The 25,679-nt window shown below is 42.4% G+C and overlaps 1 protein-coding gene across 3 annotated transcripts in view; it reads right to left on the bottom strand.

The window, feature by feature from the left end:
* Positions 1 to 18,854, bottom strand: part of TBC1D22B (TBC1 domain family member 22B) — a 74,642-nt gene extending 55,788 nt beyond the window's left edge. For 2 of the 3 annotated variants that reach the window (XR_006818372.1, XM_046005832.1), the window contains exons 1-2: positions 18,646 to 18,854; positions 3,411 to 3,467 (exon numbers count right to left, since the gene is read on the bottom strand). Coding sequence is in view for 2 of the 3 variants with exons in the window: in XM_046005832.1 (XP_045861788.1) it covers positions 3,411 to 3,467; positions 18,646 to 18,701 (113 nt within the window). In the remaining variant the exon portion in view is untranslated. The remainder of the gene's footprint in view (positions 1 to 3,410; positions 3,468 to 18,645) is intronic. The other variant, XM_046005834.1, reaches the window with a different exon arrangement.
* Between the last annotated feature and the right edge of the window lie 6,825 nt (positions 18,855 to 25,679).

Here is a 25,679-nt window from a genome sequence, read left to right as displayed (position 1 = left end):
TGCAGGCAGGGGCGCCTGGGTGGCTCAGTGGATTAAGCCGCTGCCTTCGGCTCGGGTCACGATCTCAGGGTCCTGGGATCGAGCCCCGCGTCGGGCTCTCTGCTCCGCGGGGAGCCTGCTTCCTCCTCTCTCTCTGCCTGCCTATCTGCCTACTTGTGATCTTTCTCTCTGTCAAATAAATAAATAAATAAATCTTAAAAAAAAAAAATTACTGCAGGCAATCTGATCACTAATGGTAATAATTTGGCAAATTGAAGTCACTATATCCAGACAAGGAATGGTGTACTCGGCTTGTGTAGTTTAGGTGATTGAAGAGCCAGAGTAAAGGCTTCCGCTGTGATGAGGATTAACCACACAGTAATTAATGGCAGTCTGGAGTGGAACGATAATGATGTAGCGGAGAAAGTAATAAAAATGTCCCAACAAAGGTACTAAAATAAGGGCGATAAATGTTTTATAGTAACAATCTGGAATTGTAAAATGGTCCGTGCAGACCTAGATGCTGTCCCATGTTGCAGACCACTAATAACAGACCTCCGTGTGCATGAAAAGGGGAAGCAATTTATTCAGTGACAATTACATTCCTCCCATATCACAGAGCTAAGTGATTACTTCTAATGAAAGTCTGACTGCAACTCCGTTAAATGATCAGGGAGAACATTGGTGGTTTTATATAACTAATAGATGGGAAAACAAAAGTGGAGAAAATGTGTCTTGGTAGTCTGGGATATGGCAATATTCCTCAAGACCTGGCCTCAACAGAGAACCAGGGAAAACTCAGTAACACATGCACACGCGGTGTGGTGACTCTGACAAGAACATAAAACAGGACAGTACACTCTGCTGTCTTATGAGTGAGAGGACAGACTGATTTCTAGGTTAGCTATGTATTTATCAAAGCCCATTATAAAATACGCTGGAATGGATCTACTACCGATCAACAAATCCTGGACATGAACAGAACTGGCTACAAGGAACGGAACACTCAACTACGATGCTGAAATTGTCAAGACCGTGATGTCAGGACACTTGGGCAGGTGTCTCTGTGGGTTTCTTGGCAGTCCCTCAGATTACAAGGTAGCTGCTGAAGCTTTCAGCATCTCATTTTCCCACTACCACACTGGAAAGCAGGAAACGTGAGTGGAGACAAGAAGAGGCTCTCTTCACAAAATGATCTCTCTGGTCGAACAAGAAAATCCTTCCCAGTACCTTCCTTCAGGAGACTTTCTTTTATACCTCACTGGCTAGAACCAATGAGATGAGCCCACAGTAGGACAGTCACTGGGATTACCAAGAAATTATTATAGAAGGCTTCAACTAATATGGATACTTTACGTATGTTTCTCAATAGCTGAATAAAATTATGGTTCTTGAGCAAGAAGCAGCAGGGGCAGGGAGACTGTTGAGTCATGCCTGCTTCTTTGGCCAACAGACTAGATAGTCTATTACTGGTAAAACCAAGAAACAGGATCCATTCCACTTAATGGGAATGTCACAGAAAACATGCTCCCCTACCCCGCCCCCAAGAATAGCAAGGTATGAACTAGAGGCACTGAAGTAAAGCCCATGAACTAAGTAAATGCAGTGATTTCACTACTTCATTCCAGAAATGTTTACTCAGTGCCTACTAGGTGCCACATGCTGTTCTAGGTACTAACGGCAGAGTGGTGAATAAAACAAAGTCCCTGCCCTCAAAGGGGTTATCATCTAGTGGTTTCTGGTATTAAAAACTGTGCATTACAGAAAATAACAGCAGTCACGCTTCCACAGCAATTCAAAGGACTGTACCTTCCACACACTGGCTAAATTGCAAAAAGAATGAGTTTGGGAGGCACCTGGGTGGCTCAGTTGGGTAAGTGTCTGCCTTCAGCTAGGGTCATGATCCCAGGGTCCTGGGGTTGAGCCCCACGCTGGGCTCCCTGCTCAGCCTCTCCCACTGCCCCTCCTCCCAATCACTCGTGTTCTTTCTCTCTAAAGTAAATAAAATCTTAAAAAAAAAAAAAAGAGTTAGGCGCCTGGGTGGCTCAGTGGGTTAAGCCTCTGCCTTCAGCTCAGGTCATGATCTCAGGGTCCTGGGATCGAGCCCCGCATCAGGCTCTCTGTTCAGCAGGGAGCCTGCTTCCCCCTCTCTCTCTGCCTTGCCTCTATGCCTACTTGTGATCTCTCTCTCTGTCAAATAAATAAATAAAAATAAAAATTTTTAAAAATTAAAAAATTTTAAAAAAGAGTTGATACACTTATAGAAAGTTCACCACATATTCCGCTAAATTACTTTTTTAAATATTAAAATACTGATAATGTACATCTGACACAGTATTTTTGTGGGTATTCAAAGTATTTTATTTTATTTATTTTTATTCATTTGACAGAGAGAGAGATCACAAGTAGACAGAGAGGCAGGCAGAGAGAGAGAGGAGGAAGCAGGCTCCCCGCTGAGCAGAGAGCCTGTTGCGGGGCTCAATCCCAGGACCCTGAGATCATGACCTGAGCCAAAGGCAGAGGCTTAACCCACTGAGCCACTCAGGCGCCCCCAAAGTATTTTAATATAATCTTTACTCCTTCCTTGACTGTGAAGGGAGAAAAGGTAGATATTATTACACAGACACACAGACCCCAAAAGGATGAAAACCTAGGTCTCCTATACCTCTCAAATCACCCAGCTTTTGCTACAAACTAAGCTTTCCTAGAAATAAATCTCTAAGATTAGCATACTCAGAGATAGAACCCAAAATTCTTAGAAAATCTGAGAAGACGACCCATCTCCTCATTTAAATTCACTGTGGCTGAATGATGGCCCATGAGAGAACGGAGTGATAAAGTGATAATTGGGGGTAGGAATACACACCCACACATCTTGGATTTAACCAGCATTTCTACTGTGTTTGAAAATAATTCATTAGAATTTTACTAGAGAAATAACCTCCAGGGAGCTTTTAACTCTACTGTATGGTTGGGTTTCTTTGAGGGTGTCAGAGAAAAAGAGGACCTGAAGAATGCCAGCCTTCCAGTTACATTCTGTTTGCCCTCGTTCTCATAAAATGTAAGGAAAAGGTGGCAGACCTACACATATTCAGAAGCAATGAACCACAGAAAACAGAAGAAGGTCATCAATCGTCCAATTTGGGGACCATATTTAATCAATAAAGATCCTTCCACCATGACAGAGTCCAACACCAAACCCTCCATATACCCACTTCCGATGTAGGAAAACAAAATCTCTGATGTGAATTAGTTTCCCACTTAGTAATAGACTGTTTAGAGGTAAGAAGATTGCTTATCTTCTGATCCAAAACAGAGCAGGGGAGAAGCTAGAAAAGATCAAAGCAGAAACTGTCATTGCAAAAAAGCAGGGGAAGGTTCAGGAGTTTTAAAAGAAGCATATGCCTGAATGGAAAAATATCTTGACTTACTTTTTGGTGAGCCGAGGATCCAGAGGTGGGTGCTGTGCTCCATACACGGGCTGGATGCTGAAAGCAAGAAAAAAGAAAGCAGCAAGTTGTCAGGAAGCAAAACATGTTGGGTAAATACCATCTGCGTCACAAATTCGGAAGGGACTTTGAGAAAACAGGTTACCTCCAAGAACAACCATATCCATGCCAAAGGATAGTAACCTTAAAAAAAAAAAAAAAAAGTCTCAGGGTGCACCTGGCTGGCTCATCACTAAAGCATGCGACCCTTGATCTCAGGGTCATGAATTCAACCCCCACATTGGATGCACAGATTGCTTACCTAAATAAACTTAAAAAAAAAAAATCTATCAATCAATCAACTCTCTGGAGAACGTTCATCTTCCACTGGGGCCTCAGAGCCTTACACACCTGACCACTGGAAGTTCTACCTGTAAAGAAGGCAGCATGGAAAGGTAACAGGCTCTGGAGCTAGGGAGAGCACAGTTTGAATGCCAGCTCCGGCATCCACCACCTCTGTAAACTGGCACAAATTACATGACTATTTTGACCCTGTTTTCTCATCTGACATGGGAGCATCACTTACCCCAAAGGCTCACTTGGACAGTGAAGCAAAGACAGTGAAGCAACACCAGATACCAAGGGAAGGGTGACCCAAGTGACTCTCACTCACGGCTGGTGGGGGTATTAGGTGATATGACTCACTTCCAAAAACATTTTGGCCATATCCAGGAAGAATGAAATATGCATGCCCTGAGGCCCAGTATTTTCATTCTCAAATCTATACCTTTTTTTTGGTGGGCAGCAAAACAAGGTTTATTGAACAATGGTAAAGTGATAGTGCAATGCTCCCAAAGAGGGAGAGAGGTTGAGAGGGCTACCCTCAAATTTGTATCTTAAGAGAAACACATGCATGTGTGTGTCAGGAGGCATATATAAAACTATTTATAGCATCAGAGTTCCTTTTGTCATAAAGCGAGAAATAGCCAAGTGTCCAAGAGAAAATAAACTGTAATATGTTCGTATCATCAAATATTATACAGCAGCATAAACATACGAAGTCGGGCTGCAAGTCGTAATGTGCATGAATCTCCCAAATGTCATGTTGAGCAAAACAAGCAAATAGTACAAGAGTAAATACTGTACGATTCTACTTATATACACCTCAAAAACCAACAAAAGGATTTCTGTCCTCTAGGGATGCACCCATAGTAGTAACATCATAAAGCAAGAAACAATTGACATAAAAGGATGTGGTTATTTTGGAGGGAAGGAGAGACATGTGATTGAGAACAGACACAAGTGTGCTTCTGGGGTGCCCCCTCTGTGATTATTCATCAAGTTACATACTGCATGGTTGTTCCATGTAATAGGTCACAGTAATAATAATAAAAAAAAGAGTGACTAGAGAATACAATATCCGTATCCAGCCAAACTGTTGCTCAAATACAAAGGTGACAGAAAAACATGTTGGAACACGTAAGAACTCAGGAAGAAGGATTTCCTTGACTCCTTACTGAAGAAACTGCTAGAAGGAAAACTTCAATGAACAATGAGCTAAATGGAGAAACTACAATAAAAGGACTGGTGCAGAGCATTGAGCAGATTTAGTCTGACGACTAACTCTTAAATTTGAGGCTTTACGGTTAGAAAAGAGAATGTAAAAACAACATAATTGGCAAAGGTGAAAATGAGACATAGGACAGGATGAATAAGTATGTTGATTTCCTCAGCTTTCACTGACAAAGCTCAAAAGCTACTTAAAGCTGATAGCTCAAGGGAGGTGGGTTGGGGGATAGGGCGACTGGGTGATGGGCATGAGGGAGGGCACGTGAGGTAATGAGCACTGGATGTCATATGCAAATGATGAATCACCGAATTTCACCTCTTAAGCTAATAATACACTATATGTTAATTAAATTGAATTTAAATTAAAAAAATTTTTAAAAAGCTGAATGCTCAAGTAATAGAGGCATAAGTGTGTTTTAGGGTATAAGACAAAACTAAGAGAAATAATATAATCAACTAAAAGCAGGGGAAGGAAAGGGCAGGAAATATACTAATTTCATCATTGATCATGGTAAGCTGTCAATAGATGTCTCAAGAAATATGGTATAAAATTATACTTACTGATGCAATCACTAGAATAAAAACACAAATTTCCCCAATTATCAGCATAGACACATACACACCCACCTCCCAAAGCAAGTACAGTCCCCACGGTAAAAATTTTTCATTCATTCATTCATTCATTTATTTTTTTTAAAGATTTATTTATTTGACAGACAGATAGAGAGAGCACAAGTAGGCAGAACAGCAGGCAGAGGGGAGGGAGAAGCAGGCTCCCCGCTGAGCAGAGAGCCCGATGTGGGGCTAGATTGGGATCATGACCTAAGCCAAAGGCAGACGCTTAACCGACTGAGCCATCCAGGTGCCCCAAGATTAATCTTTTAAAGAAAATATTAAAAACAGAACTACAATCAAATGTATCAATTAATCCAGTAAATCGAAAAGGGCCGAACTTGCCTATTAAAAGAAAAAGGATTGTTACTAAGAGGGGACTGGTTAATTACGGTGTTATCTGTTAAAGGATGAGGCCTGTTCTATAACCACTGACATGAAACAAACTCTAAAACATTAATAAAAGATGCAGAGCTCTATGCATAGCATGTCACAATTTTTATGGAAAACCGTTACAATAAAACATATCCGCATACTTACATACGCTTAGAGTATCTCTGAGCAAATACACAAGACACCAGTGGCAAGGGTTTGGAAGAGGAACTGGAGGACTACAGGACGTGGCAGCAGAGAGATGAGTTTTTACTAAGCACTTTTTTGTGCCTTTCCGAATTAGTATCATGTACAGGTAACCACCTTTTAAAGGAATAAATAAAGCGATCTTAAGGAGACACCTGGGTGGCTCAGTGGTTTAAGCCTCTGCCTTTGGCTCAGGTCATGATCTCAGGGTCCTGGGATCCAGACCCACATGGTGCTCTCTGTTCGGCAGGGAGTCTGCTTCCCCCCACCCTCTCTGCCTAGTTGTGATCTCTGTCTGTCAAATAAATAAAAATTAAAAAAAAATTTTTTTTAAGTGATCTTAAGAGGACTGGGAGGTTTAAATGAGACAATGGGTAAAAAGCCCTTTAGCCAATTCCAGGCAGGTAGTAACAGTAGCAGGTAATGAGGTAGATTTGCAAACATCAGAATGCTGCCTGGTACACTCTCAGGGTCCAAGAAATGTTGGCTTTCCTCCTCCCTCCCCTTTGGTAATTTACTCTTTACCCAACACTTAGAAAGTAGAACAAGGTTACCAAGTACTTTGTTTGACGTAACAGATGTGATCCTAAAGTTGCTGTTAAGTAAAAATGCAGTCAATTCAATCATTTTCATTTGGATTTCTACTAAGATTCCAGTGAGAATGTTCTTATGTACAATCTTTATGGATATAACCCTGACCTTTTTAGCAATTAAGAATCTCTAACTTCCCGGGGCACCTGGATGGCTCAGTGGGTTAAAGCCTCTGCCTTTGGCTCAGGTCATGATCCCAGGGTCCTGGGATCGAGCCCCGCATGGGGCTCTCTGCTTAGCAGGGAGCCTGCTTCCTCCTCTCTCTCTGCCTGTTTGTGATCTCGCTCTGTGAAATAAATAAAAATTTTAAAAAAAAAAAAAAAAAAAGAATCTCTAACTTCCCAAACTTTTCCAAAAGGTTTAGTAATTTGTAAACAAACCATTACATACACTACTACAGAGATAAAAAAAAATAAATAAATACATACAACTTAAACATGTTTAAGGAGTTTACAGAGTTGTGTAGGCAGAGGAAAAGGAGAAAGAAAATAAGAGAGATGAAAGAATAATGGGAGAGTCTGACTTATAGAAAGAAAGCTGAAACAAAACAAAAATGAAAACACAAAGAAACCCAAAAGGCATAGATGGGTGGAACAGAAAACCCAGAAATAAAGCCACAACAATTCCATGGTCACTTAATCTTTGACAAAGCAGGAAAGAACACCCAATGGGAAAAGGACAGTCTCCTCAAACAGATAGTGTTGGGAAAACCGGATGGCAATGTGCAAAAGAAAGAAACTAGACCACTTTCTTATACCATACACAGAAATAAATTCCAGATGGATTAAAGACCTAAATGTGAGATCTGAAACCATAAAAATCCTAGAACAAAACACAGAACTGACATTGGCTATAGCAACTTCTTCCTAGATATGTCCCCTGAGTCAAGGGAAACAAAAGCAAAAATACACTATTGGGACTTCATCACAATAAAAAGCTTCTGCACAGGGAAGGAAACAATCAAGAAAACTAAAGGCAACATATGGATGAAAGAAGATATTTGCAAGTGACATATCTGATAATGGGTTGGTATCTAAGATATATAAAAAACTTTTTAAGATTTTATTTATTTATTTGACAGACGGAGATCACAGAGAAGCAGGCAGGGAGAGAGGAGGAAGCAGGTTCCCTGCTGAGCAGAGAGCCCAAATGCGGGGCTTGATCCCAGGACCCTGAGATCATGACCTGAGCCGAAAGCAGAGGCTTTAACCCACTGAGCCACCCAGGCGCCCCTATATAAAAAAGTTCTAAAACTTAACCCCCAAAACCAAATAATCTAACTTAAAAATCGTCAGAAGACAGGCACAGACATTTCTCCAAAGAAGACACACAGATGGCCAACAGACACGTGAAAAGATGCCCAACATCACTTATCATCAGGGGAATGCAAATCAAAACTACAACGAGATATCGAGATATCACCTCTTACCAATCTAAATGACTACAATCAACAACACAAGGGGCACCTGGGTGGCTCAGTCAATTGAGCGTCTGACTCTTGGTTTCAGCTCAGGTTGTGATCTCAGGGTCCTGGGACTGAGCCCCGCATCAGGCTCCATGCTCAGTGTGAAGTCCGTTTCAGATTCTCTCTCCCTCTCCCTCTGCTTCCCCCCTCAAATAAGTAAATAAATCTTTAAAAACATAAAAATAATAAAATGAAATAAAGTCAACAACACAAGAAACAACAGATGTTGATGAGGATGTATAGAAAAAGGAACACCGGTTGTTGTTGTTGGGGGTGCAAACTGGCGCAACCACTGGAAAACGGTTTGGAGTTTCCTCAAAAAGTTAACAGGGGCACCTGGCTGGCTCAGTAGGAACAGCATGAGACTCTTGATTTTGGGGTCGTGAGTTCAAGCTCCACATTGGGCGTAGAGATTACTAAAAACAATAAATAAAAACTTTTATAAAAAAAGTTAAAAATAGAACTACCCTATGATTCAGCAATGGTACCACTGGGTATTTACCCAAAGAATACAAAAACACTGATTCGAAAGGATACATGCACCTCTATGTTTACAGCAGCATTATTAATAATAGCCAAGACATGGAAGCGACCCAAGTACCATCAGTTGATGAATGGATAAAGATGATGTGGTACATATATAGCATGGATTATTACTTAGCCATAAAAAATAATGAAATCTTGCCATTGGCAACAACATGGATGGAGCCAGAGAGTATAATGCTGAGCAAATTAAGTTAGTCTGAGAGAGGAAAACACCGTATGACTTCACTCATATGTGGAATTTAAGAAACAAATGAAAAAAGAGGGGTAAAGAGAAAGAGACAAACCAAAAAAAGATTCTTAATTATAGAGAACTGATGGTTACCGTGGGGGGGCGGGGGATGAGTTAAATAGATGATGGGGATTAAGGCATGCATTGATGTGACCCATGCCAGGTGATGTGTGGAAGCGTTGAATGACTGTATTGTACACCTGAAACTAATATAACTGTTAACTAATGAATGAAAGTAAAAACTTTTTTACAAGGGTCACTGATTTGTATTTTCTGTTTGCAAATACTCTTAAGATGACAACACTTGAGCTTGCCAAGTCTACAAGCCTCTTTGTAGCAAAATATAAAGATCAGAGGATAAACTCCACAGGAAGGTTTCAACAGGCTGGTTAGGTAAATGGGCAGGAAAAAAAGAGAGGGTCCTTAGATTCTCTTTTAAAAGGGTATTACCACCTGCGAGTAATCCATGCAGAAAAAAGGCAGTCCTAATTGTGCAGGCTTACAGGCCAAAGGCCATTAATTACTACCCAGGAAGGGGATCTTAAAATCACAGTAGACTGTTTCTTAGATATGTCAACCCCAACATGCTGCACAGCCAGAAATGCCAAGATAAGTGATAGACTTTCTCAGCAAAGGTATCAGAGCCTAAGCTGAATTTGTTAACCTACTCTCAAACTAAACCATGATGTATCTATACCTGGAACACTTTAATTAATCAGTTTATTGAATCTCAAAAAAGAGAGGCAAGACATTAGAAGAGAAACCAAGATGATCACAGAGATGAAATGCAGACAGACTGAAAGCCTGGTGATGAAGGTGGTCAATTTCCTGGAATTTATAATTCACCTGTCAGTCTGAACTGTTGCTACTCCTCCCAAACCACACTCAAGAGCAGGCTGGTCTCCACTCTGCCTTCCAAACTTATCTTAGCTACTAAATCAGGCTCTTCTCCCATTTCAGTATCATATCCAATCTGAAACAGCCCCTTCCAGATCTACATCCCCCAACCATGAGTTCTTCCCTGACACTAGCCCCTAGCACTCAACTCACCCATGCCTTCTCTGATTCCCTAAAATACATAAATCAGGGCTTATACTGCCTTTTTTTTTTTAAGATTTATTTATTTGACAGAGATCACAAGCAGACAGAGAGGCAGGCAGAGAGAGAGGAGGAAGCAGGCTCCCCACTGAGCGGAGAGCCCAATGTGGGGCTCTATCCCAGGACCCTGCGACCATGACCAAAGCTAAAGGCAGAGGCTTTAACCCACTGAGCCACCCAGGTGCCCCAGGCTTATACTGCTTTTAATAAGTAAATAATTTTTTAAAAAATAAACTCAATTTAGATCATAATAAAAGACACACCCAGGTTAGTGTTCAACTTATCTGAGTTGAACTCAAATAAGAAATGAGGGGCGCCTAGGTAGCTCAGTGGGTTAAAGCCTTTGCCTTCGGCTCAGGTTGTGATCCCAGGATCCTGGGAGGGAGCCCTACATCGGGCTCTCTGCTCGGCAGGGAGCCTGCTTCCTCCTCTCTGTCTCTCTGCCTGCCTCTCTGCCTACTTGTGATCTCTATCTGTCAAATAAAATAAATAATTAAAAAAAAGAAAATTACTAATTGATTCAGTCTTAAATCTTAAAAAAAAAAAAAAAGAGACATTATGGAGTTCAAATGCTACACACCCCTCCTGCCTGCCCTCGGAAACCACTTTATTGCATCTGCCATTTCTCACCCTCATCTTTGTTTTTACATTATTTTCTATGTTTGTATCCCTAAACAATATACAGTATTGTTTTTCAGGTTTTTAGAACTTTATATAGGGGCGCCTAGGTGGCTCAGTCGATTAAGCGTGTGCGTCCAGCTCAGCCCATGATCCCAGGGTCCTGGAATGAGCCCCAAGTTGGGTTCCCTGCTCAGTAGGGAGTCTGCTTCTCCCTCTCCCTACCCCCCACCCCACCCCAGCCTATGCTCTTGTTATCTATCTCTATCTAATAAAATATTTAAAAAAAAACTTTATAGAAATGGTACCACACTATACACATGACTTATTTTGACTAGTAATCATAACTGTGATTTCTTTTTTAAAGTAGACGCCACACCCAGCATGGAGCCCAATGCTGGGCTTGAACTCACGACCCTGAGATCAAGACCTGAGCTGAGATCAAGAATCACTCATCTGACTGAGCCACCCAGGTATCCCTAAATACTCCTTTAAATATTACTTAATTTCATGACTGGCTAACTGGTCTCTCCAACACAAATTTAAAAAACATTTGCTCCAGGGGTGCCTGGGTGGTTCAGTCAGCTAAGCATCCAACTCTTTTTGTTGTCGTTTTAAGATTTTATTTATTTGAGAGATAGTGCTTGCTTTGGCAGCACATACACTAAAATTTATTTGAGAAAGTGCACAAGCAGGCAGAGGGGGAGAGGGAGAAGCAGACTCCCTGCTGAGCAGGGAGCCCAACCCGGGGGTGAGGGTGGGGGGCTCGACCCCAGGACCCTGGAATCAAGACCTGAGCCAAAGGCAGATGCTCAAAAGAGTGAACCACCCACACACCCCTAATCATCTGACTCTTGATTTTGGCTCATGTCATGATCTCAAGGTTGTGAGATCAAGCCCTGCCTTGGGCTCTGTCCTGGACATGAAGCCTGCTTAAGATTCTCTCTCCCCCTCTCCCTCTGCCCTTCCCTGCCCCCTCTAAACAAAACAAAACATTTACTCCACACAAGTGTAGAAAGCACTTTATTAACAAATTTAACAGATTTTAACAGATTTAACAAATGTTAACATGTGTCACATTTCTTTAAGAAAATAGAGCATTGGGGAGACCACTGAAGTCCTAATTGCAGTCCCCAGTCCTGTTCCTCTTTCTCCCCGGGAGATAACCACAATCCTGAAGTGTGTTTGAACTCCTTCCCATCTGTTTTTATGCTTTTATACACATTCACATACACATAAACACCATATAATACTGCTTCATTTTAAAACTGTACACAAGAGATTGTGCACTACTTATCTTTCCACATCTTCCTTTTCTCACTCAACAGTGTGTTTTCACCCAGCAGCACTTTTCAGTTTTTTTCTGATTACAAAGTAACATATGTGTAGTGGAGAAACCAGAGAGTCAATGATACCCAGCATCCTCACCAGGGGAAGCCACGGTGCCAAGGAGGTTTTCAGCTTCTAGAGAGCAGTGGTGACACCATGTCTTTTTCTGCAGTCCCCTCACCACCTGGCAGAGGGCAACACACCCCAGCAGGCACTTATTAACAACAGTTAGTGAGTGAAGACTGGGGCTCTACAAACCCCAGGCCTCTGCTCTGGTGGGCTAGTGGCTCGCGAGAGCTCAACACTAGAATCAAAGCCCGCATCTTGGAGAAAGCGCACGGCACATGCGGAGAAACGAATGCCACAGCAGATGCCACGGCAGAGACAAAACAGCAAAAGTCCCGGTCAGCCTCCGACATTCTCCTTAATAAAACCAACACCACAGGGTGTATTGGCAAAGCAGGTTTGCACAGTTGCAATAGTGCAAAAACCCTCGGTTGGAAAAATCAACAGGTGTTTGTTTAGCGCTGACAAAGGAGCGAAAGCAAACACAGGAACAGACCTATCCGATTTAAAGCCAAACATGCTGGCAACTGATTTGGGTTCACACACTCACTTGGTGGAAGTCTTCCAGAGCTGGGCTTCTACCCTCTTTCGGTGATAATTTAGTACCTTCCAGTCACTTACTTTATCAGTAAAACATTTCCAAGCTAAGAATAGGTTGTAATATAACATGCTTGCCCAGACAGGCTGGCAGAATAACACTGAGTGCATGTTATGGAAAATAACCAAATGACAGAGGTTTTAGTTGAAAATCTACAAGCTCCTAATTTTAAGTGATGAGACACTTTTCTCAACTTCATTTAATGCTAAAGAGAGCTCCTTAACTTTAACAATAAACACTTTCGGGGCACCCTGCTTGCTCAGAGGAGTGTGTGACTTGATCTTGGGGTCATGAGTTCAAGCCCCACGTAGGGTGTAGAGATTAAATAAAATTTTTAAAAATAATAAACATTTTGCTTAAAAAGAAGGAGAAGCCTAAACAGGGGCACCTGGCTGGTCAGTCGGTTAAGCATCTGCCTTCGGGTCAGGTCATGATCTCGGTGTCCTGGGATGCCCCATGCTGGGCTCTGTGCTTGGTGGGGAGTCTGCTTGTCCCTCTCCCTTTGCCCCTCCTTCCTGCTTATGCACACAGACTCGCATGCACGTGCACTCTCTCTCACTCAAATAAATAAAATCTTAAAAAAAAAAAAAAAAGAAAGAAAGAAAGAAAAAGAAAATGCAGAAGCCCTTTCCAGAAGGACTGGAAATCAGAATGTGGGAAATGAGCCTGGCTTTGGCTCACATCTGTCTCTCCCATTTCAGGTCTTATCTACATCTTTTCGCTAGAAACGCCCACACCCCCGGACTAGAGGAGGTGCTTCAACAGGTGTCCTAATCTTAGCAGAGACTGAGGGAAAGCAGAAGAAGTAGTAGAAAGAGCACTGGACCCAGAGTCAAGAAATCTGCAGTTCTACTGTGTGATTTGGGGCCAGTCACTTTCCCTCTCTGGCTTCAGTTTCCTTACTTGTAGTGACCTTAGAGTCAAATTCTAACATTCCATAATTTCATGACACTGAGATGTTCATGGGGCCAGCAACTCCCTACTTCCCAAAGCACAAGATAGAAAAGCCCACCTTCAGGGCCCCCATACCATCTACTGCTACCTACTACTCATGCCTGCTGTGAGTGACAAAGCGAAGAGAAATATCCACTGATGTGAGTTGAAACTAGTAACTTTATATTTTTTGTAGATTTTATTTATTTGAGAGAGTAAGCGAGAGAGAAAGAGGGGGGAGGTGGGGAAGGTAAGGCAGAGGCAGAAGCCCGTTCCCCACTGAGCAGAGAGCCCCACGTGGGGCTCAATCCCAGAGACTCTGGGATCATGCCCTGAGTTGAAGGCAGCCGCTTAACTGACTGAGCCACCCGGGCGCCCCAGGGCAGCCAGAATATTTTTATAAAGGGGAATGTGATCGTGTCACAGCCCCCACCAACCTTCTAATGGCAATCTACTGCTCTTGGGATAAATATCAAAGTCCTTAACTTGGCCTCTCTTTCCAACACGAAGGGCCTAGAAGACTTAGAGAGTCTGGAGTTCATTCTGATTACAAATGAAAGAGAGGTCTGCAGAGGGCCAAGAAGAGAAGCAGGAGGCTTCAGCAGTAGTCCAGGCAAGAGAGGACTCAGTCTGATCCATGTAGCCGAGGTACAAGTGGTGAGAACGACTCAGATCCAGGGCCTATTATGAGCAGCCAACAGGATTTGCTTTCGAACTCGGTGTAGCAGGAAGGGAAAGAAAAGAGCCAAACGTTAGGATTTTTGGCCCGAGGAACCTGGTGATCCATGGCACCATTAAGTGAGACCAAATGAACGGCTTTGCAGGAGAGTGCAGATGTGGAAATCAAGAGTTCTGTGTGGATATGTTAAGTGTGAAATGCCTATCAGACAGTCAAGCAGAGATGCATTCATTATTCAAGATCCGTACGGCAAGAGCTTCCAACACGGGAACTCAGCTTTCTTTCCATTTAATTCAGGGCTCGTATCCCAGTAGTTCTCAAAGTGCTGCCCCCAGGTTAGCCGCAGCACTATCACCTGGGAACTCCTTAGAAGCCCAACGCCTCAGGTCCCACCCCAGACCTACTGAGTCAGAAACTCTGGATATGGGGCTGGCAATCTGCATTTCCACAAGCCCTCCAGGTAACTCACTGAAGTTTGAGGACCACAGCTCGCAGTCATACTCCTTGTCCATAATAAACATCTGATAGCCACAGCTGCCCTGCATGAGGCTTCTCTGTGTCTCTGTGAACCCTCTGCCTCATGAACAATTAGGTGGTGCTTTGTTTTTCTGGGGGGTTTTTTGTTTTGTTTTGTTTTGTTTTTTAACCCAAGACTCACTGGAAACCCCAGACACACCACTGATCAAAGTGTTTGAATTCCAGTTTCAGAAACTAAAGCAAGGGGGAGAAACGAAACGGGAACTACAACAATCACAACTATCGCTTTCATGAGAGCTACTATTATTGAGCACCTTGTATGCACTTTCTATGCATTATCCCATTAACTCTCCTAACAGCCTTATGGGGTAGGTACTCTGCTCCCATTTCACAGATAAGGAGATGGAGCAAGGCACCGAGAGGTTACATAACTTGCCCTGGGTCACACAGCTAGAAAGTAGCAGAACTGGGATTTGAACCCAGGCAGTCAGGTTCCAGAGTTTGCTTTTTTTTTTTTTTTGGAGATATAACTGACAAATAATATTGTGTAACTTTAAAGTTTACCATCTTAGCATTAGCTAACACCTCTATCAAGTCACATAATTATCATTCCTTTTTTGTGGTAAGAACAATTAAGACCCAGTCTCTTAGCAACTTTGAAGTTTATAATACAGTGCTGTTAAGTATAATCACTATGTCGTGCATGAGATCCCCAGAACTTTTTTTATCTATTAGTTGTGAGTTTCCAGAGCCAGCATGCTTAACCACACGGTATATAGTGTCCCCTATCTTTCTAGGCATCTACCCAAGAACCACTTACTGTAATAAATAAGCACATGAGGTTCCCATGAATAACTGAGAGAACTTTAAAAGATGTTTAATTCCATCAGGTTACCATATAACCCAGCAATTCCACTCCTACGTTAACTCAAAAGAATGGAAAACACACATCCAACAAAAATCTGCACATGAGTCTCATAACATTGTTCACAATAGCCAAAAAGTGGAAACAACCCAAATGTCATCAACTGATGAGTGGATAAACAAAGTGAGGTATGGTTGCACAGTGGAATATTATTTAGACATAAAAAGGAATAAAATACTGATGCATGCTACAATACAGATGAGCCTTGAAAACATTATGCTTCATAAAAGAAGCCAATCATGAAAGGCCTCTTTTCACATTATTCCCTTTATATCAAATGTCCAGAATAGGTAAGTCTATACATACAGAAAGATTAGTTGCCAGGGGCTGAGGTGAGGATATGGACACAAGATTTTCTTTCTGGGGTGATGGAAATGAACTGAAATTGGTGGTGATGGTTGCCTGGAACTATCTATACTTTAAATGAAAATACAAAATACCCCTGAATTGTACACTTTGAAAGGGTGCATTTTTATAGTTATGTGAATTATATCTCAATAAAGCTGTTATTTTTTAAAAGGATGTTTAATTCCTTTTAAGTTTAGGCTAACTTACTAAATAGAATGCCTACTTGTTGTCATTAAGGTTGCTAGATCACAACCAAAGAAACTGAAAGTAACTGCCATCACTTTGAATTTTTACCTTTCAATCTGTAGAGAAAACTAGTTTCACTTCTAGGTTGCCATGGACCCAGAAACAGCCATGTATGTCATTTCCCCACCCAGGAGAAAGTTTTTCTTCACCAACACTGAAAGAATGTAAATGCCAAGTTCTATCCTTGAGAAAATGCCCTAATCTTTTCCTTAAATCAAAGCACTTTCTATCTAAAGAAACTTTAATTTTCTCCCATAACCAGGAGATACTAAGGCTCCCCACTAAAAGCACAGAGCTAAACAATAGTTCTCTTCAACCAGCAAGGTACTAAAAACTGTTATGAATTGTGGCAACATTTTAGTGCTTCAAGATAAACAAGGAACATAAATACCTAGTGCCCCAGTAAGGATCGGAGAAACATTCTTTTAAATGTTTACTTGCTCTAATAACAACGGGAATTCTCATAACTAGTATTTATCAAGCAACTATAATGTGCTAAATAAACACTGTCCTGGGTGTTCTTTACAAATAAGATGTTTAATTTGGTCCTCACAGTAACCCTGAGGAAGGTATTTTTAGTCTCATTTTATAGAAAAGGAAACTGAGGCCCAGAGAAATTGAGTAAGTCGTTTGTCATTGATCACATAGGTATGAAAGTCCAAGTAATAACTTAAGTCTTTCTGAACTCAAATGTTTTCTCCTCTATTCCTCAATATTCCTCTTCAAAATGAAAAAGGAAGCCAGAAATTTCAAGAAACTGAAGACTCCTCTTCCTATCTCACAAAAATGATACTCCGAAAAAAGCGGGCTCTTCCTATAGTCCAAAACAGGAAATATAGAAAACAAAATATTGTTAATAACAACCAGCAGTCAGCAGGCACAAACAACCATGCCATGTCCCGCATTTCAAATGCTGCTTCCTGATTTAACAGTTTTCCCTCTTATTCTGATTACAACCTTAGGATGTCAAAATTTAATGATCTCACCATGGAAAGCCCCAGAGAACAGCAGTTGTGAGACTGGAGAGAGAGCTCACTAGACCAGGAAGGAAAAGGAATCAGTTGGCAGGAAGTGGTGCCTATCTAAAAACATAGAAGTCTTCAGCATTAATATTAACACTGTCATTCCACAGCACTTTAATCTGAAGCTATTTCTGCATTCCCTTGCATTATTTTAATACTGTATTACTAAAAGCTGATTCCCATTCTCCATATGTCTAATAGAATCCTAAGTAAAATAAGACTGTTATATAGCCACCACTGACCTTAATTTCTGTCTTGCTACTAAAAACAAAACAAAACCACACACACACACAAACGACATACGTTCAAAGGATTATCCCTGAGGGAAAAGACCTAAATCAATTAGGAAAGGTAGCATGTGGGGCACAAGCAAACATGAATTTCATCACCAAGTAGCCTATCGCTAGCAGAAATCTTAAATTCATGACTAAAATACACATTCCTTATACTTCTCAGGGCTCTGGCCAAGATAAACTGAAACTATAAACCAACAGCGGACTGATGGATGTACAAATGCTAAGCTCTCAACATACATCAAAAAGGTAAAGTGTGGTGAGCAGCTTAGAAGGTCTGCTCTCCAACTAAACAACTGAAGAATGAAAGAATTTCGTGCATTTGCACAAGAAGAGCTTGACAACGCAGGGGGGTAGGAGGTCACTTGGAGTTGAGCGAATCCACCGAAAAATGCTAAAGAAAGAACCTCCATTCTTGAGTCACTCTGTAGTAATTCCTAATGGGAAGTGGCCAACTCAAGATAAAGTAAGGTCGAGCTTGAGAATTTTCCTCACTCTTCCCGTCACCCTGGATACGATTCCAAGCTCCCACCAGAACCTTTTGGGAATCCAAGATAAAGATTTGCACGTACTGATCTGGGGGAGCAATGGAAGGGGCCATCCTTATGCAAACAACCACCTGTGCATGGTGGAGACCCCCAAGAAGGAGTTCTATTTAAAGTGAGAGGCAGCTTTGGGGATGACCCTCCAAATCCAGGACCGACACTGGCTACTCACCCAACTCCAGTGTCCCTTACGCCCAGACTCTGGCCACCTCCCAGCTAAGGGCAGCCGCTCCAGCGCCCTCCGCCCCCAGACCCTGGTCTGCTCCCACAGCCAGTCATTCCCAAAGCTCGCTGCCCGCTCCTCTGCCCGACAGCTGACCCGCCGCCACCAGGCAGTCCCAGCTACCCCAGTCCAGGTTCCCCAAACCAGCCTTTCGGGGTTGCTGACGCCCCAGGGCCGCCGGATTTAAGGCTTAGGATCTGGAAGGATTTGGTCCAATCTCCTCTTCCTTTCGGCGTCCTGGGCTTACCTCCCCGGCAGCTTGGCGCTCCTCTTCCAAAACTGCTTGCTGTTCTCGGCGGCCATTGCTCTGGCCGGGGAAGGCCTTGTAGGCGGGCCAGGGGGGTACCCGGCAAGATGCCCCCAGGACCCCGCAATCGGAGGGCCAACCCAGGCCGCTTCCCCGCCGCCGGTCACCCGCTCCCAGCTCCTGGGGGCGCCATCTTGGATGTGGGCACCCTCCCACCCAGCGCCGCTGCCATTGGTGAGTTGCGCCGGCCGTGGTCAGACGGACGAATAGAAAGCCGGAATCCTGCAGGCCGCTGAAGCCTAACGGTGACGTCAGGGACTGGGCACACAGGTGGACCGGCAAGGCGGAGCTTGGGCAAGCAGGGAGGCGGGGCTGAAAGTTCCCTAACCCCAGGAGTGGAAGAAGCAGGTAAAGAAAGGGACCTATGGGAAGGAAGAAAGGGTACTGTTTGGTTTGCGTGCGTGTGTGTTGGGGGCGGGGGAGATGAGGTTCCTGAGCCTAATACTTTTTGGGAAGAGACAGTATATGTATTTATGTACATCAATCTTTCACCTAAAAATAAGGGCCCATGTGTTGGTTGCAGGCCATCTTTAAGATCTCAGTCAACGACAATCTGATTATTATCCTCCCCACACTTCCCCGTTCCGTTTAGGGTCCGATTTTTTTTTTTTTTTTTAAATCTATGAAGGAAGATCAGTACTGATCCAGTAGACCGGGGTTGCTAACTGTTCAACACGTGAGTAACGGTTGGTTTGTAAGGGTCTCCCACACCTCTGGTAACTGATCACATTAAAGGATTTGTGTGCCGTGGGCAAAATTCAAATGATGTAATCCCTGTTTCACCATTAACTGCCACTTTCTGACTCTGAGAACCAGATACTACTGACAGTGTTAAGGCATGTTCTTATTTTGTCCATCCAATTCAGACTACCAAGTTAACCTTTCTTGAGAGGACATGGTGTATCTCCAAGGCTCCAGTCACAGAGATTGAAGATACATCCTCAAACATCTTCAATGTCCCTTTTAAATATCTGATCCTTGAATTTATTTTCAATCTAGCTTTGACTCAGAATGAGATTTAATATATCATTTTGAATCCTTTGAATGTTTTGTTGGGTTTTTTTTGCTCTTTTTGAGTTTCTGTGGTTGTATACCACAGTGATCATATGAGAAGGAACTGCTGAGGTGGGCTGCTGTCCTCCAAACCCTGCTTTCGTTTACTGCTGCAATAGACCCTTCCACTTACTGAAGAACATCTAATGACCCCCTTTCTAAAAGAGAACACATGCCCTCCAATGGCCTTTTTCTATATAGACATTACCCCCATTTCAAACTTCATTTGCGCCCTAATTTTACAACCATGATATGGTATGGAAGGGACTGTTTTCACTTTCTATTAATGTTGCAAGCTTCCAGAGACTTTCATCCTCTCAGATAGTCACTTTTATGGGCATTTAATCCACCAAACAAAAGCCCCTCTAGCCTTTTAATCATTTTATCTGCCTTTCTTTGCCTCTTCTTTTTCTTAGAATGCAGTGACCAGCACTGTTCCCTGAGCTCCAGGAGAAGTTTCCTGAGGTTTTCGTTGAAGCTGATGTTTTGTCTTTAATCTGAACAGCCAGAACTGTTGCTGGCATTTTGGGCTTTACAAGAGCTGACATCTCGAAGAAATAGTGTACAGCAACTTCTAGATCCCTTTCTTTGGTGGCAACTGGCAGGCAGTTCAGAGTTCATTATCTTTAAGGAATCATCTGAATTGTCTCCCCCTACGTGAGCTGCCTCACAGTTGTCCATGCGGCAAGTCACCTGCCACTTTCCAGCCTACTCACATCGCTTTAGAAATGTTCCAGAAGATGCTCCCCATTGACTTGACATTTCAGCATGTGGAAAGCAGAGTATAATTTGTGTGCCTAGAAATGTCTCAAAGTATTCCTTTTTCCTAATCATTTGTGAAATCTTAAATAACGCGGATTCCCAGGGGATGCTGTTAGCATTGTTTAATCTGGAGAAGCCCTATTATTCCTACTCTTTGTTTTCTACATCTAAGACAGGTTCTTATCCAGACAAACAAAAAAATTCATCAGTCATCTGATGGTAAATTTTTAAATAGTCTTTATTAAGGAAGTTGAGGTTGTTGGGTCCTCTCTCACCACTACCGTTATCATCACCAGAATCTCAACCAACCACATTTTTATAGCAGCCTCCTATCAGTTCTCCCTCCTTACACTCTTGTCCCCTTAGAGTCTATTCCCCACACAGCATCCAGAGAGAGCCTTTTAAAATGTCAGTCAGATTGTGTCATCCCTCTGCTCAGTACCATTACTCCATCACACAGCATAAAAATGCAAGCTTCTCAAAGACCTACATGATTTGGTTCCACTCTCTTTCTTGCTTCATCTGCTCCAACCATAATTGTCGGCCTTTTCCCTGCTTCCTTAATACTCCAAGCATATTCCCACCTCAAGGCCTTTGTATTAGCCACTTCCTATGCATGAAATTCTCTCCCCCTAAATATCTAGATGGTTTGCTCCCTCATCTCCATTCTATTTTTGTTGTCTATCTCCATCACCTAAAATGTAAGCTCCACTGAGGCAGGGATTTTATGCTTTGTTTTCTGCCCTTCTCACCTAGACTAGAACTTGGCACATAGTGCACAAGCACTTAACATGTACTAAGAGAATGAAAAATAGAAATTGTTCTTGTCTTTTGGTTCTCTGTTGTTCATAAATTTTTTTTGTTGAAAAAGATAATAGAAACCATGTTTTCTAATGGCTAGTAGGATGTGTCCACTTTACCAAAGATTCTGTAAGCTTGCCTATGCTCTTGGTTGAAGAGCAACCTTCTGATCTTGGCAAAGATTTCCTCTTCAAACTTTTAGCTTCAGAGAAATGAAGCTGTACCTAAAATGATGAGGGAGGGAGGCCACCCACCTAGTCAGCAGATGTCCATCAAAGGGGTGATAGTTGTAGGAGCCAAATCACTTTCACAGCAAACTGCCTGACTGGAGGTGAAAATTATTGGTTTGAGGCTCCCAAGTGGTCCCTGGAGCACTTTTTAAAAATATATTTTTTAAGATTTTATTTACTTGAGAGAGAGAGAGAGAGAGAGCGCATGAGAAGAGGGAGGGTCAGAGGGAGAAGCAGACTCCCTGCCAAACAAGGAGCTTGATGCAGGACTCGATCCTGAGACTCCAGGATCATGACCTGAGCCAAAGGCTGTTGTTTAACCAACAGAGCCACCCAGGCGCTTGTGTGGAGCACTTTTGATGGAAGCCCTTAGTGCAGAGACTTGCTGTCTCCCTAGACTAGTCTTCTCATACTTTAGTGTACATGTGATGATGTTAAAAGCCTGATTCAGCAGGTCTGGACTAGAGTCTACAATTCTGCATTTCTTTTTTTTTTTTTTAAGATTTTATTTATTTATTTGACAGACAGAGATCACGTAGGCAGAGAGGCAGGCAGAGAGAGAGGAGAAAGCAGGCTCCCTGTGGAGCAGAGAGCCCGATGTGAGGCTCGATCCCAGGACCCTGGGATCATGACCTGAGCTGAAGGCAGAGGCTTTAACCCACTGAGCCACCCAGGTGCCCCTATAATTCTGCATTTCTAATAAGCCCTCAGGTGGCACTGATGCGGCTGCTTTGTGGACCTCACTTGTAGATCTATTTCTAGCACAGTATGACCTGCGACCTTTGAATTTATTCCAAGGTTTCGATTTTTTTAAATTTTATCTTTTAGAGTAATCTCTACACCCAACACAGGGCTGGAATTCACAACCCAAAGATTAAGAGTCTCATGCTCTACTGACCGAGTCAGCCAGGTACCCCAGGTGTGATTATTTTGAAAGTGTAAATAGAAGACTTTCAATGTTACCTGCCTGCAAGTTTTTAACTTCTCCCTCCTTACCTTCATCTTCATTCAAAGGGGAGCAAAACAACTAATTGGGGGCAATGTAGAGTCAAGGGAATAAGCCACATGTGGGTTGCATGTGAATTCAAAAGAGGTGGGTGTATCCCAGTCCTTAGAGAAAGCTCCTTGGAGGAGATAAGCTCTGAGTAGAGACGTACAGGGAAAAAGAGAGAGAGAGAGAGAGAGAGAGAGAGAGACTTGAAGAACATTAGAAAGGAGCGCGATTGGGGAAGATAAAAAATCCTGTGGACTTAGTTACGAAGAGATCACTGGCAGACTTTAACCTCAGCAAAGGAGTGGAGTGGACACTGTGTTACCAGGCAGGGTTGAGACAAGTGAGCAATAGAAGACCTCAAATGGGGCACCTGGGTGGCTCAGTTGGTTAAGCATTCTGCCTTTGGCTCAGATCATGATCTGGGGGGCCCAGGATTGAGCCCCATGTTGGGTTCCCTGCTCAGTGGAAAGTCTGCTTGTCCCTTTCCCTCTGCCCCTCCCCTCCACTTGTACTCTCTCTCAAATAAACAAAAATCTTAAAAAAGAAAAAAAAAAGAAGCAACTCTCCAGTGCACCATGGAATGTTATGTTGGGTGACCAAAGGGATGGTGAGGTCAATCTGGGAACTAAAGGCAAGACAACCTCTAGAAAGAGCAAAATGAAAGAAATCGTTAAATTAGAGAAGGTAAAGGGATAAGCAAAAGACGGAAGAAACAAGAGGTTATTGAGTAAAGAGAGGAAGAGTGGTTACAGTTTGAGGGATGGAGGGAAGATTAAGAATTTCATTCCTAGGAATTTATTCTAAGAAAGCCAAAAGGAGGGGGGAAATCTCTGTGGACAAAGATGTTCTTTGCCTTGTGACCAATAATGAAAGGGGGGGGGGGTAATGAAAAGAATGCAAAGGTTTAAATATGACATGTACTTATACAAAGCAGGATGTGGAGTTTACAAACCTGAACCATGCGATGTCATTAAGTCGTGCAAGTTTGAACACCTCATAGCACATCAGAAAGGTTTATGAAATGATGGACAGCAGGGAAAAAGCAGAATACAAGAATGTCTTTGCCTAGTTTCAATCAGAAAAGATGGGTTTTGTCAAAGACTGAAGAAAACATGGGGAAGGGAAGGAAATTTTGGTAGGTAGTGGAAATATACGTCCTTTTATTTCCAGAATTTTTCTTTAATGCTACCACATCTTTTGTTGTTTTGAAATATTTGTCGATGAAGCACCTGGGTGGCTCAGTCAGTCAAAGTCTGACCCTTATTTTCGGCTCAGGTCATGATCTTGGGGTCATGAGATCCAGCCTTGGGTCAGCTTCTGTGTGCCACAAAGGCTGCTTGAGAGTCTCTCCCTCTCCCTCCACCCCTCTCCCCACTCATGCTCTCTCTCTGAATGAATAAATAAAATCATAAGAAGAAAAGTATGTTGCATACTTAGCTAGGGGTAGATAAAATTTTTCTATGAAGGGCCAGGCTGTACATATTTTTGGCTTTTCTGGCCATGCAATCTCTATTGCAACTTCTCAACTCTGCCCTGTAGCATGAAAACAGGCACAGACAATATGAGAATAAAATAGTTGTAGATGTGTTCCCACAAAACTTTATTTGCGGATGCAAAAATTTGAACGTTATGTAACTTTCACAACATGAAATATTATTCTTTCAATTTTTTTCCCAACAATTTAAAAATGTAAAAACCATTCTTAGCTCACAGGCCATACAAAAAAAGCCTGCCAGATTTGGCTCATGGGTGGTAGTTTGCCAACTCCTGCAACAAAGAATAAAGAATAGGGGTGCTTGGGTAGCTCAGTTGGTTGAGCATTGGCCTCATAATTTCAGCTCAGGTCATGGTCTCAGGGTTGTAGGATCGAGCTCTCCCGTGGAGCCCTGACTCAAGCCCCATGCAGGGCCCTGTGCTCAGCAGGGAGTCTTCTTGGGTTTCTCTCCCTCTGTCCCTCTCCACCACTTGCACTCTCTCTCTCTCTCTCTCTCTCTCTTTTGGAGAAACAGATAAATCTTAAAAAAAAAGAGAGAGAGAGAGAGACTAAAGAATAAATAACATATAAGAGCAAGGTTAAAAAAAAAAACCTCTACAATAAAATTTAAGTCCCCTTTTTGTCCTTCCTTGATCCTGTTCTCTTCCCTCTCTCCAGTAGAAACCACAGTTCTGGGGTGCCTGAGTGGCTCAGTTGGTTGGGCATCTGCCTTTGGCTCAGGTCATGAGGCTGGAGTCCTGGGATTGAGTCCACATCGGGCTCCCTGTTCGGTGGGAAGTCTGCTTCTCCTTCTGCCCTTCACCCTGCTTGTGCTCTTCCTCTCTGTCTCTCAAATGAGTAAATAAAATCTTAAAAAAAAAAAAAAAAGAAACCACAATCCTGAGTTTTGTGTTCAGCTTTCTATATATGTTGCAAATTTTTACTGTATATGTGGCTATCTATAAGCATGTTTTTCATGTTTTGAAATTTTATAAATAGTACCACACCATACATAAGCCTCAGCCACTAGCTTAATCGTTCAGTATTCTGTTGATAAATGGAGCTCCAGTTTATTTATCTGAGCTGTAATATTGAGTTCCATTCTATGAATATTCCTCAATTGTGTCCCCAATTTTAAAAATTTTGAACAGTCTCAGTTAACATTATTTTACCATGTGCAAAATTCTCTCTAGTGAGGTATTTTTCAAATTAGTCTGTGAACTGTTAGTGAGTTAAAATGAATTTGCAAGTTGGGACCTTTAATGAAATAGAATAGACAGGAACAGTTATACCTTAAACTTACACAATGTTTTATGTCAGTTATATCTCAATTTTTAAAACAATAGATGGGATTAGAAAAGATCAGAGTGTGCTGCATGACCTAAGGATAGACAGTGTTTGGACAAATTTTTGTTTCAACTTTATACACACACACGGATGTATGTTTGTGTGCATGTGTGTGTGCTTGATTGTAATGTCAAATGTATTTTTTTTCTTTAATTTTATTTATTTATTTGACACAGAGAAAGAGATCACAAGTAGGCAGAGAGGCAGGCAGAGAGAGTGGGTTAAGTAGGCTCCCCGCGGAGCAGAGAGCCCGATGCAGGGCTCGATCCCAGGACCCTGAGATCATGACCTGAGCCAAAGGCAGAGGCTCAAC

The sequence above is a fragment of the Meles meles genome, chromosome 5, assembly GCF_922984935.1.
Source record: "Meles meles chromosome 5, mMelMel3.1 paternal haplotype, whole genome shotgun sequence".
Taxonomy (NCBI): Eukaryota; Metazoa; Chordata; class Mammalia; order Carnivora; family Mustelidae; genus Meles; species Meles meles.
Note: the sequence above shows the minus strand (reverse complement) of the source record. Positions and strands in the feature narration are given on the sequence as shown.